The sequence below is a fragment of the Somniosus microcephalus genome, chromosome 3 (assembly GCF_052327205.1).
Source record: "Somniosus microcephalus isolate GS21.2 chromosome 3, FLI_Smic_1.0, whole genome shotgun sequence".
NCBI lineage: Eukaryota > Metazoa > Chordata > Chondrichthyes > Squaliformes > Somniosidae > Somniosus > Somniosus microcephalus.
In genome coordinates this window covers 22,766,249-22,782,796 of record NC_140989.1, presented here as the reverse complement: position 1 = coordinate 22,782,796, position 16,548 = coordinate 22,766,249, and the positions used below count along the sequence as shown (strand labels likewise).

General features: G+C 49.1%; 1 protein-coding gene across 5 annotated transcripts in view; it reads left to right on the top strand.

The window, feature by feature from the left end:
* ect2l (epithelial cell transforming 2 like) overlaps positions 1–10,698 on the top strand; it is a 66,994-nt gene extending 56,296 nt beyond the window's left edge. For 4 of the 5 annotated variants that reach the window (XM_085979274.1, XM_085979271.1, XM_085979270.1 and 1 more), the window contains 6 exons: positions 715–788; positions 891–1,047; positions 2,940–3,005; positions 7,656–7,744; positions 8,534–8,706; positions 10,374–10,698. In XM_085979274.1, the coding sequence (XP_085835400.1) occupies positions 715–788; positions 891–1,047; positions 2,940–3,005; positions 7,656–7,744; positions 8,534–8,706; positions 10,374–10,504 (690 nt within the window). In that variant the 3' untranslated portion in view covers positions 10,505–10,698. Of the gene's footprint in view, positions 1–714; positions 789–890; positions 1,048–2,939; positions 3,006–7,655; positions 7,745–8,533; positions 8,707–10,373 lie in introns of those variants that run through there. The other variant, XM_085979277.1, reaches the window with a different exon arrangement.
* The last annotated feature ends 5,850 nt before the right edge of the window (positions 10,699–16,548 follow it).

The following is a 16,548-nucleotide window of genomic DNA, read 5'->3' as shown; positions in this document are numbered from 1 at the left end:
CCTATCTTCTATGTTTCTATGTCAAGGCCTTGGAGAGGGCGCAGAGGAGATTTACTAAAATGGTACCAGGGATGCGGGACTTCAGTTATGTGGAGAAGCTGGAGTTGTTCTCCTTAGAGCAGAAAAGGTTAAGAGGAGATTTAATAGAAGTGTTCAAAATTATGAGGGTTTGTTATAGAGTAAATAAAGAGAAACTGTTTCCAGTGGCAAAAAGGGTTGGTAACCTGAGGGCACTGAGATAATTGGTAAAAGAACCAGAGGGGAGATGAGGAGAATTTTTTTTTACGCAGCGAGTTGTTGTGATCTGGAATGCGCTGCCTGAAAGGGTGGCGGAAGCAGATTCAATAGCAACTTTCAAAAGGGAATTGGATAAATACTTGAAAAGGAAACATTTGCAGGGCTCTGGGGAAAGAGTAGGGGAGTGGGACTAATTGAATTGCTCTTTCAAAGAGCCGGCACAGGCATGATGGGCCGAATGGCCTCCTTCTGTGGTGTATGATTCTAAGACTCTGCAAACCCATTCTTGGCGTTCTCTGCTCAGAATGGCCAATAGGGTGAGGTAGCCGACTGCAGCCAGTGGCCATGAAGTGGTTCCCCCATTGAGGGAGTCAACACCTTCAGGAGAGGAGGGCAGAGGGGAAATTGGGGAGATACTGTACTTGTGTGTATGCTCTCTCACTGATTAATAGAAGCCTTACTTTACCATTCTTTCAGTGCCGAAACACTACTCCGGGCTTCCGCGCTTTCCTAACGAGGCATGACCGAACGGCGATGACTAAAATGCTGAGGTATCCCAACCATTGACATTTATTCCTTACAAGGCGAGCTTGCGTCAGAGAATGGTGGAGATGTCTGACTGCCTCTCGTCGTGTTTTTTTTTGTTGTTGCAGCCTTCAGGAGATCCTGCTGCGCCCCAGCGACCGGTTCGAGGAGTACGTGACGCTGTTGTACGCTCTGCGGTTGCACACTCCCGCCGAGCACGCGGACCGCCACGATCTCACTGCTGCCATCGCCAACCTGAAATGCTTTCGGGATTACATCCGGCAGGTGCGTGTGGCTGGTTGGATTTGCCGTCGTGAGCTGCTGTATTGTGTCTGCGTACCAAAATTAAACTGAGCCCACCGGCACAGGCACGATGGGCTGAATGGCCTCCTGTGCTGTATGATTCTAGGAGTCCCCACGTTAATTTTGGAGCAGGGTTGGGGGTGATAGTGGGCACCATACCTCAATAAGACATAAATTGTGGAACGAGCCTACTCTTAGCCTACTCTTTCCAACGGCCCAGGTCCAATTTGCTCTGCCATGATTGGCACCCCATCCACCACCTTAAACATTCACTCCCTCCACCACCGGCGCACCGTGGCTGCAGTGTGTACCATCTACAAGATGCACTGCAGCAACTCGCCAAGGCTTCTTCAGCAGCACCTCCCAAACCAGCGACCTCTTCCACCTAGAAGAACAAGGGCAGCAGGCGCATGGGAACACCATCACCTCCAAGTTCCCCATCAAGTCTCACACCATCCTGACTTGGAAATATATCAGCGTGTATGTGTGCATGTGCATGTATGCGTGTATATGTGCGTATGTATGTGTTTGTATGCGTGTCTGTATGTGCGGGTATTTATATGTGCATATGTATGCATGTGTATGTATATGTCAATGTTCCCGCTAAGGAGCGTGGCCGCGTTGAAATCTGAGCAGTCCCGCACAGGCCACTCACCGGCTTTTCCGTTGTAAATACCGCGCGTGAGCAGAAATTTAAAGGGACCGCGCATTAAAAGAAACAGGCCGCGTAGGACAAAGCGCAGCTTACAGGGAACATTGGTATGTGTGTATTTATATGTGCGTGTGTATTTATATGTGTGTATGTGTGTTTGTATGTGTGTATTTATATGTATGTATGTGTTTGTGTATTTGTATGTGTGTATGTGCGTATTTATATGTGTGTATGTGCGTGTTTGTATGTGCGTTTATATGTGTGTATGTGCATGTTTATATGTGTGTATGTGTGTTTGTGTATTTGTATGTGTGTGTGTGCGTGTTTGTATGTGCGTATTTATATGTGTGTGCGTGTTTGTGCGTATTTATATGTGTGTGCGTGTTTGTATGTTTGTATGCATGTTTGTATGTGCATGTATGTGTGTATGTGCGTGTTTGTATGTGTATTTATGTGTGTATGTGCGTGTTTGTATGTGTGTTTGTGCGTGTTTGTGTATTTGTGTGTGTGCGTGTTTGTATGTGTGTATTTATATGTGTGTGCGTGTTTGTATGTGTTTGTGCGTGTTTGTGTATGTGTGTGTGTGTGTGTATGCGTGTATTTGTGTGTGTATGTGCATGTTTGTATGTGTGTATTTGCATGTTAGTATGTGTGTATATGTGTATGCGTGTTTGTATGTGTGTATATGTGTATGCGTGTTTGTATGTGTGTATTTATATGTGTATGCGTGTGTATTTGTGTGTGTGTGTGTTTTTGTGTGTGTGTGTGTGTGTTTTTGTATGTGTGTATGTGCATGTTTGTATGTGTGTGTTTTTGTATGTGTGTGTGTGTGTTTTTGTATGTGTGTATGTGCATGTTTGTATGTGTGTGTGTGTGTTTTTGTATGTGTGTGTGTTTTTGTTTTTGTATGTGTGTGTGTGTGTTTTTGTATGTGTGTGTGTGTTTTTGTATGTGTGTGTGTGTGTTTTTGTATGTGTACCTGTCCCGAATCCTGCTTGGCTGTGACTCTGGCGATTCTGTAATGCAGCAGATCCGTTTGGAACACTCTCTGAAACAGGCTCCTTTCTCAACAGAGACTCGCCTGTGTCACCCTCTCCACCCGCTTTCCAAAAAATGGCCAAAGGTGTGTTCCCCCCCCTCCGCCCCCCCACCACGAAGCGGTATTTGGTGAAAATGTGATTTTTCTGACAGGATTTGAATTTTCCGACACTTTCTGTTTCAGCTGAAGGTGCGGAGTGAGAGAGATCGGCAGATAGTGGAAGCCCAACGAAGTATAGCCGGCTCTCCTGTAAGTGTTGGTGTAGGGGTTACGGGGATCGGGTGGCATATGTGTCGGTGCAGGCTCGATGGGCCGAAATGGCCTCTATCTGCATTGTGGGGTTTCTGTGATTCTGTGAAGTCAACAGTTGGTCACCTGTCTGATGTCCAGGAAGAGACACCGACCCAATTAGGGTGACAGACACTGCGACCTGGATCTGTGCAATCTGTACTATTTTAAATGTGCCTTTATCAGTCCTAATGCAAAACCATAGTAAGGCCGGAAGATGACTATTAAATTTATTTAAATTGATGCTCCTTTAGTTGCTAAATGGATTATGCAAATAGTTTGAGAGTTATATAAATGAAAGGCTTTGTTATTGAGTGTCTGACACTGAGAAGGGTCGTGACTTTCCCACAACCTAATAGGTGAGAATGGCTGGGATGACTCTCGCTCCATCACTGTGTGGAAAGTCAGCATCTGAAAGGACAGGTTCATGTTTTGGGCCTGACTTTTCAGGTGCTCTGAGCAGTTACGATAGCAAAATACTGCGGATGCTGGAAATCCGAAATAACAACAGAAAATGCTGGAAAAACTCAGCAGGCCCGGGCAACATCCATGGAGAGAGAAATAGAGTCAGCGTTTCGGGTCGAAACCCTTCGTCAAGACTGAAGAAGCACAGGAAATGAAACATTAAAAGGCCAGTTTGGGGGCTGGGAAATGGGGATGAGAGAACAAGAGAGAAGTGAAGAGACATTAAGAGGTATTAAGCTCTGAGCAGTTATCTGTTCGCAACCTCGGCGTCCTATTTGACCCTGAGAGGAGCTTCCGACCCTATATCCGCTCCATTATCAAGGCCGCTTACTTCCACCTCTGTAACATCGCCCGTCTCCCGACTCCGCCTCAGCTCATCCGCTGCTGAAACCCTCATCCAGGCCTTTGTTACCTCCAGACTCGACTATTCCAACGCACTCCTGGCTGGCCTCCCACCTCCCACCCTCCGTAAACTTCAGCTCATCCAACACTCTGCTGCCCGTGTCCTAACTCGCACCAAGTCCCGTTCACCCGTCACCCCCTGTGCTCGCTGACCGACACTGGCTCCCGGTCCCCCAACACTTCAAAATTCTCATCCTCGTGTCTAAATTCCTCCAAGGCCTCACCCCTCTCTATCTCTGTAAACTCCCTTCAGCCCTACCGTCCTCCCTCTGGCCCCATGTGCATTCAAGCCTCCCTTCGTTCCACCAGTAACAGCCATGCCTTCAGCCGTCTAGACCCCAGATCTGTAATTCTCTCTGTAAACCTCCCTGAGTCTCTGCACCTCTGTCTCCTGCTTTAAGACCCTCCTTAAAATCCACCTATTTGAATCAAGCTCGTCCCTCCTAATATCTCCTTTATTTGCCCTGGTGTGCATTAAGAACATAAGAAATAGGAGCAGGAGTCGGCCATTTGGCCCCTCGAGTCTGCTCCACCATTCAATAAGATCATGGCTGATCTTCTACCTCATCTCCACTTTCCCGCCCGATCCCCATATCCCTTGATTCCCTTAATATCCAAAAATCTATCGATCTCTGTCTTGAATATACTCAACGACTGAGCCTCCACAGCCCTCTGGGGTAGAGAATTCCAAAGATTCACCACCCGCTGTGAAGACATTTCTCCTCATCTCAGTCCTAAATGGTCAACACCTTATTCTGAGACTGTGACCCCTGGTTCTAGACTCCCCAGCCAGGGGAAACATCCTCCCTGCATCTACCCTGTCAAGCCCTGTAAGAATTATGTGTGTTTCAATGAGATCACCTCTCATTCTTCTAAACTTCTAAACATACATGCCTCATTTCGCTCCTGTGAAGCGCCTTGGTACATTTTTCTACGTTAAAGGCGCTATCTAAATGAAAGTTTTTTTTTACCCCCAAAACATGAGGCTAGAAGTTCGACTGTCTTGCAGGAGTAAAACAGGCGACTAAGTCTCCAATATGATGGTCGACGCGAGCTGCAAGCTATACTGGTTACGGTGTCCTGTAGCTGTTCAGGGCGCCTGTCCTGAAACTGGCATTAGGCCTATTGACTATGCAAATCGGGGGGGGCCTCACACCCATTTCAGCCCCCTTTGTGCAACTGGTTTGCGACTGAGCGCCGGGCGCGCTGCGGCTTCTTTGCTGGGGCGCGCAGCCGCCAAACCATCAGGCCTTAAAAGGGACTGCTGGAGGCTCCCGCCCAAAAAAAAGGTAACGTTTTCAAGCGCTTCGCTGACCTTAACGGGGAGACAAGAGGAGCAGTTATGCTCCACCCGCGAGGGCTGCACGTTAAAACCGACAGCCACCCCTCCCCCTCCATCCCACCTCCTGACGCACCCGAGACCCTGGTCCAGTGCCTGAACCAGCCGAATCTTCTCCCCCCTCCACAACAGGCCTCTGGGAGTGCGACCGGCACCCTGCAGCTCACCGCTGCTATCCCAACAAGGCTGGCCGTTCAATGCACCGTGGATTATTTTCGCTTCTCTGATGGCTGCTGTGTATTTCCAGCATTTTTCTGTTCTTATTTACAAATTTCCATCGTTTGTAGTTTTTAGCCCCCCCCTCCCCCACACCCACTCCCCCCCACCCACCCCGTCTTTATACCGATCAACCGGTCTATCATCACAACGCTGTCTGCCTGACCTTGTGCGCAAAATGGCTGCCCCGATGGCCTATGTAACACCAGTAGCGGCACTCTGAAGTCATTCAGTGTAACGTGCATTGCTGAGCCGAGAATGCTCAATGCTGATCCAAGGTGACAAGAAGAACATAGTGTTCCAATTCTGAGCCTCTGGATCTGGATTAATAACAACTTGCATTTATCTAGCGCCTGTAATGTAGTAAAATGTCCCAGGGTGCTTCACAGCAGCGATTATCAAAGAAAATTTGACACCGAGCCATGTAAGGAGATATTAGGACAGATGACCAAAAACTTGGTCACAGAGGTAGGTTTTAAAGAGCATCTTAAAGGAGGAGAGGTACTTGAAAAGACTTACATTTATATAGCAGCTTTCACGACCACCAGACGTCTCAAAGCACTTTACAGCCAATGAAGTACTTTTGAAGTGTTGTCACTGTTGTAATGTGGGAAACACGGCAGACAATTTGTACACAGCAAGCTCCCACAAACAGCAATGTGATAATGACCAGATAATCTGTTTTTTGTGATGTTGATTGAGGGATAAATATTGGCCAGGACACCGGGGAGAACTCCCCTGCTCTTCTTCAAAGTAGTGGCCGTGGGGTCTTTTCGTCCACCTGAGAGAGCAGACGGGGCCTCGGTTTAACATCTCATCTGAAAGACGGCACCTCCGACAGTACAGCACTCCCTCAGCATTGCACTGGAGTGTCAGCCTAGCTTTATGAGCTCAAGTCTCTGGAGTGGGACTATGAACCCACAACCTTCTGACTGAGAGGCGAGTGCTGCCCACTGAGCCACAGCTGACATGAAAATTTGCAGGGCTATGGGGAGAGGAGGGAGTGGGACTAAATGGAGAGCTCTTCTCAAAGAGCCGGCACAGGCACGATGGGCTGAATGGCCTCAAGAGTCTAATGATTTTAACTAATCAGCTCTCCTCGCCCCCTGCAGATGAACAAAAATAAAAGGAAGAAATTACTTGTCCTTCTTAGGTTTTTGGACTCTAGGGGAATCAAGGGATATGGGGGTCGTGCGGGAAGGTGGAGTTGAGGTCGAAGATCCGCCGTGATCTCATTGAATGGTGGAGCAGGCTCGAGGGGTCGAATGGCCAACTCCTGCTCCTAATTCTTACTTATTTGTTCTTATAAATGACTTGTATAATACAATCAAAAAACACACAAAGAACTTACAGTCCAGGAGGACGCCCCCATATCATAGTTAAGCGCACTGCCCTCGCTGGTGCTGAGCCCCGGTTCGATGCTGTGCCAGTGTTGAGTTGGTCTTGGTTGGGTTGGTGATACCCATTACACTTGGGTGAGTAAAAAAATTCAGCTGGGGCTCCTAGGTCATCACCCACTGGCCAATATCACTCGTCACTTGAGTGAGAGCATTACTCCCCGCCCAGGATGAGAGAGAAAACAAGTACCCGACAGTTTGGATAGACCCCCCACCCTTTCATAAGAACATAAGAAGTAGGAGCAGGAGTAGGCCATACGGCCCCTCGGGCCTGCTCCGCCATTCAATAGGATCATAGCTGATCCGAACCTAGACTCACGTCCACTTCCCTGCCCGCTCCCCGTAACCCCTAATTCCCTTATCAGCTAGGAAACTGTCTATCTCCTTTTAAAATTTATTTAATGTCGCAGCTTCCACAGCTCTCTGGGGTAGCAAATTCCATAGATTTACTACCCTCTGAGTGAAGAAGTTTCTCCTCATCTCAGTTTTGAAAGGGCAGCCCCTTATTCTAAGATTATGCCCCTAGTTCTAGTCTCACCCATCAGTGGAAACATCCTCCCCGCATCCACCCGATCAAGCCCCCTCACAATCTTATATGTTTCGATAAGATCGCCTCTCATTCTTCTGAATTCCAATGAGTAGAGGCCCAACCTACTCACCCTTTCCCCACAATGTTAGCAGTGCACCTCTGTTAAAGGGGCGGGGAGGAGGGGGGGTCATGAGGTTGGGCTTTGTTGCCCTAGAACTGCATTCGAAGCAGCTGCTGGTAAACTGGATGTGATTTGTTTACAGATCCTGCTGGAGGCAAATAGGTACCTGATCCAGGTTCAGGAAGTGGCTCGGATGAGTCTCCTCAACGGAAAGATCTGTGCCTCCTTCAGGTACGATGCAGAGCTCTGCCGTTCCAAACTTTCTTCAGCGGTTGTGATGTTGTTTCCTCCCCCTTCCCTTGATAACACAGCCAAGATGTCTAGCAGTTTGCATTGGTCGTAGAACCTCTGTCCTGTAAGTGCCTTTCAGGAGGTGCATGACGGTGGCTCGATGATTTCCCCACAGCCCTTGCTGTGAGGAAGCTTTGATGCTTCCCCGCTGGCACTGTGGAGATTGGAAACGCATCCACCTGGTCATGAACTTGCATTCCACCAGAGGGTGCTGGGGTGCCTTCCTGACATTGGTCATCAGCAATTGTTCCGTAGGCACATTGCACTGTGACTCACTGAACCGGGGGTGGGGGTTCTAACAGTAATAAGTTGCATTTATACAGCACCTTAAATGTAGGAAAACATCCCAAGTCGCTTCACAGAAGCTCCAGTGCAGTGCTGAGGGAGTGCTGCACTGTTGGAGGTGCCGTCTTTCGGACGGGATGTCAACCCGTCTGCCCTCTCCGGTGGATGTAACAGATCCCGTGGCACTATTTCAACTCCAGAGCCAAACAGGGAGGAGTGAGAAAAAGCTTGGCCAAAGAGGTGGGTTGTAAGGAGGGTCTTAAAGGAGGAGAAGTGGAGGGAGAGGGTTAGAGAAGGAATTCCAGACCTCGGGTCGTATACTGCTTATTGATATGAACTTTACGTCGCGAGATGCAACAGGCTGCAGTATAAAATGCAATTATATTATTGAGTGTTAAACGCTCTGGATGTGAATTATTTTTAAAATGTTTTTTTCATTCCCAGGATTTACGAGCACATTAGTGACCTGAGTCTCTTCCTTTTCAATGATGCCCTCGTTTTCGCCTCGAGAACCGTTTCTCATCTGCCCTTTGAACGAAGTCCAACGACATCTCTCCAGTTTTTGGCATCCGTGGCCCTTTCCAGGCTTCTCGTCGAAGACATCCCAGACTCCAAATGTATAGCAACATTCTGTACTCATAGAAACATAGAAGATAGGAGCAGGAGTAGGCCATTCGGCCCCTCGAGCCTGCTCCGCCATTCAATGAGATCATGGCTGATCATCGAAGCTCAGTACCCTGTCCCTGCTTTCTCCCCATATCCCTTGATCCCTTTAGCCTTAAGAAATATATCTAACTCCATTACCTGCTTGTATTAGGTTGGCAGGCATTGATGCACAGGGCATAGAACAAGGTTCTGGTCACAGCCGAGTCCCTTCAGCCACGAGGCATGTTGAGAATAGCTGCCCCGTCTCACTCTGGTAACGGACGGGGGGGGTGGGGGCGTGAGGGATTGTTTTCTTTTTGCTCCTCGTTTTGTCTCATGGTTCTATTGGCTACGTTCTGGTACAAGTGGCCGTTCCTCCATGAGGCTGCTCAGCGAGCATTGAGTACCTACATTTCTGGTCACAAGGGGAGCAGCCTCACTAGATGTACGCACAAATGCACCTTCCGCCGCAGGGTCACCACGCCGGATTTTCCCCCCTCTTATAAAGCGACATTGCCGCCAATTGTAGTCGTCCTGCCACCCTCCCCCGCCGAGAGATTTAAAACGTACCTGCTGCTCGGCCAGTAGCTCGGATAGCAGAGCGAGAGATGCCCGGGTTGGTGAGGTTTGGCCAGGGCATGGTTGGCGGGAGTGCTTTACTAGAGAGCGCGAGCGAGAAAAGAAAAAACTGATCTGGGGATATTTAAATAAAGGACTGGTATTATCCTTGGGTGTCCTGAAGCAATTCAGTTAAAAAGGAAGATTTCCTTCGAGGAAAACCTGACTAGCAGCTCAAGTTAACAATAGACATACCTTTAAAAACAAGACCAACTAGCTCATGGAAATTGTCACTCAATTAAAGTGAAAATCCATACATAACCAGTGTGCCAGTATATTAGTGCATTGCACTAGTACACAACTCACAGGTCATTCATTCCAGATAAAATCCCCATGTTGCTCAGTGATTTAAGATAAACCCCCAGGGAGAAAGAGAACAAACTGTCTGCTGCAGTGACTTTATAAAGCAGTAAGCACCCTTTCTTTCCACGTTTCAGGAGTGAAAGATTTTTCATTTCACGACCACAGGACATCCCAAAGCAGCCTACAGCCAATGAAGTTTATTTTTTGGACGTGTAGTCACTTGAAATGCGACAACACATTTGCGCACAGCAATCTCCCACAAACAGCATTGAGATAAATGACCAGATCGTTTTTTTGTTAATGAAATTGGTTGAGGGACTGATGTTGGCCAGGACACCAGGGGAGCTCCCCGGCTCTTCTTCGAAAGAGTGGCGTGGGATCTTTTACGTTCACTCGAGAGGTCAGACAGGGCCTTGGTTTAACGGCCTAGAAATTCACAATTGCGCAGCACCGATTTCGAGCGAGAAAAGGGCGCTGAAAGGTCCACTAAGGCATCTGCACGTTTAGTGTGAGCGCTATTGGTCAGGACATCCACCTGAAACAGGCGTTACGTCCATTGCCTTTGCAAATTGGGTTCCAAGTGGTAGCTTTAGGATTCTTTACCAAATTGGATCATAGCCGACCTCCGTGTTCTCGGGCGCACAGCAGCCAAACCATTTTCTGTTACACGTTTCCACCTGGAGAAGTAAAAATATGCACCACCTTTCTTGGGTTTCAGACATCCAAAACGCATTTGTTCTGCAAGGACCGAAACGGCAATGGATTTGCGCAACAGAGACCGAGGAAGATAAAGCCACCTGGCTCTCCATTTTAGAAAGTGGTATTCGTGCTGCAGTCGAAGAGACCTGATCTCACAAGAAGGCGGTCATCACCGGTCATTGAAAGCTTTCAGCTGGGATAAACAAGAGCACCAAAAGTGCACACATTAGGATTTTTGCAATACATTCTCAAGTTTTCCAATTTTAATCGTGTGGATTATATGCAATGTACAGTGTGTTAGGATTTTTAAGTGAAACGAAAAATAAAGCAATGTCTTCATTTCATGGTGAAGTGTCTAGGTCAATGGCATGCAACTTCTGCTGTGCATTCTTGCTGAGCAACTGATATGAACACCACTGTATTAGCTAACAGTTACCACGTGCACAGAACTCAATTCTTCTTCTTAGGCAGTCCCTCGGTGACTCGCTTCCACACTAAAAATGAGTTCTCAGGTGACTGATGAGTCCAATGCGGGACCTACAGTCTCTATCACAGGTGGGGCAGACGGTGGTTGAAGGGTGTAGGGGGTTTTGGTTTGGGGTTTGTGTCTGGCCAGTCAGTCGTGTCTGAGCTGCTCCAGCCCCGTGCGATTCGAATCGCTTCCCCCTTTTAGTTCTGAGCACCGGACTTATTTACGAGTAGCGATATAGACAAACGAGACCAGTGGTTCGGTGCAAAGAAAACCAATGTTTATTAAAATAGAGAACAATTACTATACAGAGAAAAATCACTATGGATGCAGCACAATTACACTTAGCGGGGGAGGAGAAACGGACACATCGAGGGAAAATGACTAAAATGACACTTTAGCAATTCCCCTTAACTCCCACCCTTTACACCTATCTAGGTTGTCTTGTGATGGGCCAGAAAATTGATGCTCACCAGTCTAGGATGTTGAAACGCCTGCTCTGTGCCCTGTTGCCTGCCGATGTCTTTAGGGTTTTCACCGCCCAAAGCAGAGATACCCCAGTGATTTAAATGTAACTGCGGGTACCCTGCTTCCCTGGACGGGCTCTTCGTCGATGATCCTCTTGATGGTAAGGCAGGGCACCGGAGTCGAGGCAGGAGAGAGAGAGAGATGGCTTCCTGAGGGACTAGTTATACCCCTCCTGGGAGTCCTTATCTCCCACCAGATCAGCTTGTTCCTTTGTCTGACCTGGACATGTTGAAGCTTATACAAAGGAAAGCGATCTGGGCCCATCGACCTGGATGGCCGGTTAATCGGTTTTTGAACGTCTCGTAAGTGTTTCCCTTTGTCCAACTGGTTTTGTGATGGGGCCATTCCAGCTTGAATGCCCCGTTGATCGTTTGCAAACAGTGCTGATGTCCTCTAACAAAGGTCTGAACGCAGCTATTACATATTGATTGTCTGTGCAAACGGCCTTGATGGGTTTTAATCAGAGGCCCGAATGCCATTGGTTTGCTTCTCATGCATAAATGCAGAAGGTTTGTCTGCCTTCTAATTTCTGGAAAGTTCCTTCTTTGTCAGCCCAAACTGAAACTTACAGGCCTTGGCCATGAGGTTGACCGCAGCCATCTTGTTGAGCCCTGGATTTTAAACTCAGTCCAGCCAGGGTTTCCCCAATAAGCCAAAAGTAAATCTTCGGGGGAAGACATGAAATTTGTGAATCCTTTCAGTTGCCCCTAAGGTACTGAAACTTGCTTGAAGTGCCCAATCAAGGTGAGCAAATTTCTGACCCCCCACTAACAACCTTCCCCTATATTTATCTATCCACGATCCCTCGACACATACATTCCCCTTACTTAGAGAAAACCGCAGTGCACGACAGGCATCTATCGATAGAAACAATTACTATCTGTTACAATAATCCAAGCACGGAGGGGGTCCAACACCCCTGCACTACTTGGGACATCATAAAACTTCATTACAACACATAACCTTTAATAAAAATAAACATCAGGCCAAAAAAACCCATATTTATTAAAAATAACAAACTGAAGGAACGAGCTTTATTAAAAATAGCAAAGGGATCTGCCATCACTCGGCAGTGATAGGACACAAAACTCACATGGGTGTTTCTTCTTCCACCCAGGCATACTGGTCCTTCCACAACCCTTTTACTTTACATTCTACCCTGGGACCCTTTCTCCTACACTGGGCACAAACCAGGTAGAGGACGATCCCTAGCTGACAGGCTACTAAGATGTGGGATGCCATACGAATCCAGGAGGGAACCTCTATACTCTCAAAAACGTCCCACCAGGGCGGGGTCGTAATATCTAAAATGTCGGCCCCTATCTGTACAGTCTTCTGTTCCAAAGTGTAGAAGTGCTTTTGCAATATTAGAACGGCTTTTAATAATTTGGGAAGGTGCTCTGGGAGAGGGGGAATCTGGTAACCGAAGTGGGCGACATATTTCTGGAGGTGGGTAAAATTCTCCTCCACAGTGAGGTGAACAGTGGATGGTTCAGGAATGGGGACAATTCGTGTTTGTGCCACTTGAACTTCTGCCTCAGGTTTGAAGCAGAAGCTGCTGTCACTCACCGTGCACCAGCTGTGCTGTCCGTGCTGGTAGTGAGACGCTCCTGTGGTGACTCAATATGTCCCACCTCCTATATATGCTACCTGTGGGGGAACATGGCCTTGTGCCATGGCTTCCATGGTACAATTTATAGGTTTTGCGTCAGCAGCTCTGAACCCGCATTGTGGTTTCGAATAGGCATTCAAGTGTGGGGGACACAGGATGATATGTGCTCCCCGGCTACGGCACCCCGAGAGGTCAGTACCCGTCATAGCGTGCTCCCACTTTATGACATAGGGCGGGACTGCTGCAAAACAAATGTGTGCACCCCCTTGAATGATTCCAATGTTCTCCAGCCTGTATACCGGTGCGGGTCGGGCCATCCCGCCCATGACCGGCATTCTTATAACTATCCCCATGACGGTGTGGCTGGACCACCCACAGTCCACTGGGACTGGGTAGGCCTCAGAGCTAACCGGAGCTGGCACGGGCTTAATGCGTTCTCAAAAGGGTGGAGGGCTGCGAGGTGTTTGTTGCTGATCCAGGAGGGGACTAAACCTTGCTTTAAATCCTCCAGATTGCTGCGGCCCTCGCCCAGCAACCATGCTCCATACAGCACGCACACCTCGTTTCGCGCAGCCTGGTCAGAAGCGTTTCTGTCCTCCCTGATGAGAGCATTTACCGTCTTTGCATGTTTTTCCAGCTCCGCGATGATCTCCTTCAAATGGAGAGTCATAGCCTGGTCTTCATGCAACTCAGAACCTACCACCTTATTCTCATCAGTTAAAATACCCTTTAATTGCGTTTTTAGACCATTAATCTGGGTCTGCAGCTCGATGTCATCTAAACTGTTGATGACCGAGGACCCCGTGTTAAAACCAGTTAAAATGTAATTAAAAACACCCCTTCTTTGCCTCCCAACCCCGTCCCAAATCTCGTTGTGAATATACAATGCGGTCTTATTGACCTCCAAAAAGTCAAATTCACGGAATTTCCAAAACATGTCTGTTAATAGGGCTTGATACAATTTGGCAGTCTCTGCGGGGCACCATGCGGGTAAGTGTACCTCAGTGAGGTTTAAAATCACCGAGGCCACCGCGTAATGTACCCCTTGGTACAGCACCTGGTCTGTGGGTACTAGCACCAGGCCGTTCCCTGGTCCCTTGGTGGTGGCAGGGCATCCCTCTGCTATTGTCCGTGACATTGGGGTTGTGGGCAGGGGCCGGGTCACTAGTTCAGTGCCATTAACTGAGATTGGGGAGTATGGGATTGTGCATGCATCCAGGCGAGACTCCCAGTCCATCCCCCTCCCGTTATTTTGCCACTGGCTACAGAAAATGATGGAAACGCCCGTGGGGCAGGCTTTCTCTGATCCCCACATACAGACGTAGATCCCCTGATGCGGTTCCCACCATTTATCTCAGCACACACTTAACCCTCCCTGGGTCCCTGTAATGGTCCTGTGTCATTCCCTAACCTTTCCCACTCTACCCGAGGGTTCTCCATGTCTTTGCTTAACTTTCTGAGCCACCACCACCTATCCAGGGGAACGTCCCCATTACACGTCATATTCTTTTGCCCACGGTGACGCTAATCCTTGGGGTGACGATTCGTATCCTCGGGCACTGGAGGGAGGCCTCGCCATACGTGAAGCCGGTCTCGCTAGAATACTGGGTTGAATTGGATCCCAGCCATCCTGGCCAGCTCCCCTCGTGGACATACGAGGTGATTTCATCCGCCTCCCATAGACCACTTCCATCGTGCGCTAGGGGTGCTCTCTTCCCAGAGCATCCGAAAATATGATGGTCCTCGACGTCGCCCCTTCTCGCGAGGCTCAGCCCGAACAGGGCGAGCAGGATTATGCCTCCGCACATTTCGAAATTCTGAAAAAGACATAAAAGCATCTAGCCAGGTTCCCTGGAGGCTCCCTGGCTCGGGGGAAGTGTGATCGGGTCCCGCGACCTCGGCTCATGTAGACAGCACTCTGGAACGGTTTCAAACTTCAAACTTATAGACTACCGGTTCCTTACATAGAATTAAATCAAAACACCCTAACTTAACCCTCTATACACATTACTTAAAATTATACTACCTAAACTATAGACATCCGCCGCTCGTCTCCGGGCGGCCAGCCTAATTCCTGTTTGGACTGCTGCAGGCTGCACTGAGCTCCACTTCTGGTCCCTCGCAGCTTATGGCTGCTGGCTGGGGACCTCTGTCTTTCAGCTTCTCCCTGACACGGGAGGCCATCCTTTTTAACTGAAGAGCCGGTGACCATACTTTTCTGGGCTGGGGTGGCCGAGGGGACCTTCTAGGGAGGGCTACGGATGGGGTTTTCTTGGTGGGTGGGCCTTTGGCTCGGGTCACAGTCCTTGCTGGCTGGATGCCTTCTCCCTCGGGTCCCTCCCCTCCCAAACCTGGGCTGAGGGCAGGTAACCTTTCGCTGCCTGTTGCAGCAGGCTGTGAGCCTCCGCCCCCAGGTTCCAAACCTGGGTCAGGGGAGGGATTCTCGCGCTCGGGCTCCTTCCCATCTTAATCCCAGAGGATTGGGGGAGTGTCCTGAACAGTGGGCGGAATGGCTCCTCCCCTAACACAAGCCACAGTGCCTGCCTGTGCAGCCTGTGAGCTTGTACCCGCTGCGGGTTGAGGATTTCTAACCTCAGACCTTGTCCCAACTGGCTGCTCTTTCTTTTCAGGTTTAAACAACTTACTTTGTTTAATATAACTAGCAGCCTGCCAGCAACCCCGTTCTAAATTCTTTCTCCTTACCAGGGTGGCCTTAAAGGCGGAGTCTTGGGCTTGGACCTGCTTTTGGTCCGGGGCCAAAGCTACCCCGTGTGCCTCCCTTGTCCTGGATTGCTGCTACCGGGCCTGCTCTACAGGGGTCCCAGAATTCTCCTTCCCTGTCCCCCTGCTTGGCCACCTCGTCGGTCTTTTGGTTACTCTCCCACATGGTATGGAGGGATCCTAAACCTATGGCCAAAGGTTTTGACCTTTCCCCAGCCTGCTCGTTCCCTGTGGATCCCATTAAGCTACATGGGACCTTGTTAGACCGGGGTGAATTGGTCAGGTCTTCCGAATGGACCACCGTGCTGGAAGCTCCAGTGTCCACCGAATATCTCCCCTGCACCATCTTCACCCCCATCTTAACATAGGGCCTGCTCCCCTCAGCATTTTCGCAGGGACACAGGTCGACAGGCTGCGCTGGTTCTAGTCATTGCTGGGAGTGGGATGGGGCAGACGGGGTCAAAGCACTGGTGGTGGCTGCTATTCTCCCCTGGCTGGTCAGGGAGAGAGATTGTATCGACTCCAAGAGTGGCTCGATCGCAGCGGGAGGGATACCTGGCTCTGCCTTCTGGGCTGGGGCTGTGGAGTTCTTTACTTTATTGTCTTTCCATGGATTTTTACAATCCTTGCGCCAGTGGCCGTCCTTCCCGCACCCGTAACAGTTTAACTTAGTCTGGGAGGGACGGTTCCCCTCCTCGTACCACTCTTTCTTATTCTGGCCCCCAGGTTTAACCTCATGGACTTTTCCCTTGGGTTGGGGCGTCTCGATACCCTTCATATTTTTAAATGCTATCGTGAGCTGGCAGATCACCGTTTCCTTGGTGGTCTGGGGGCTCAGCCTGGGCTCAGATTTGGGGCAGGCAG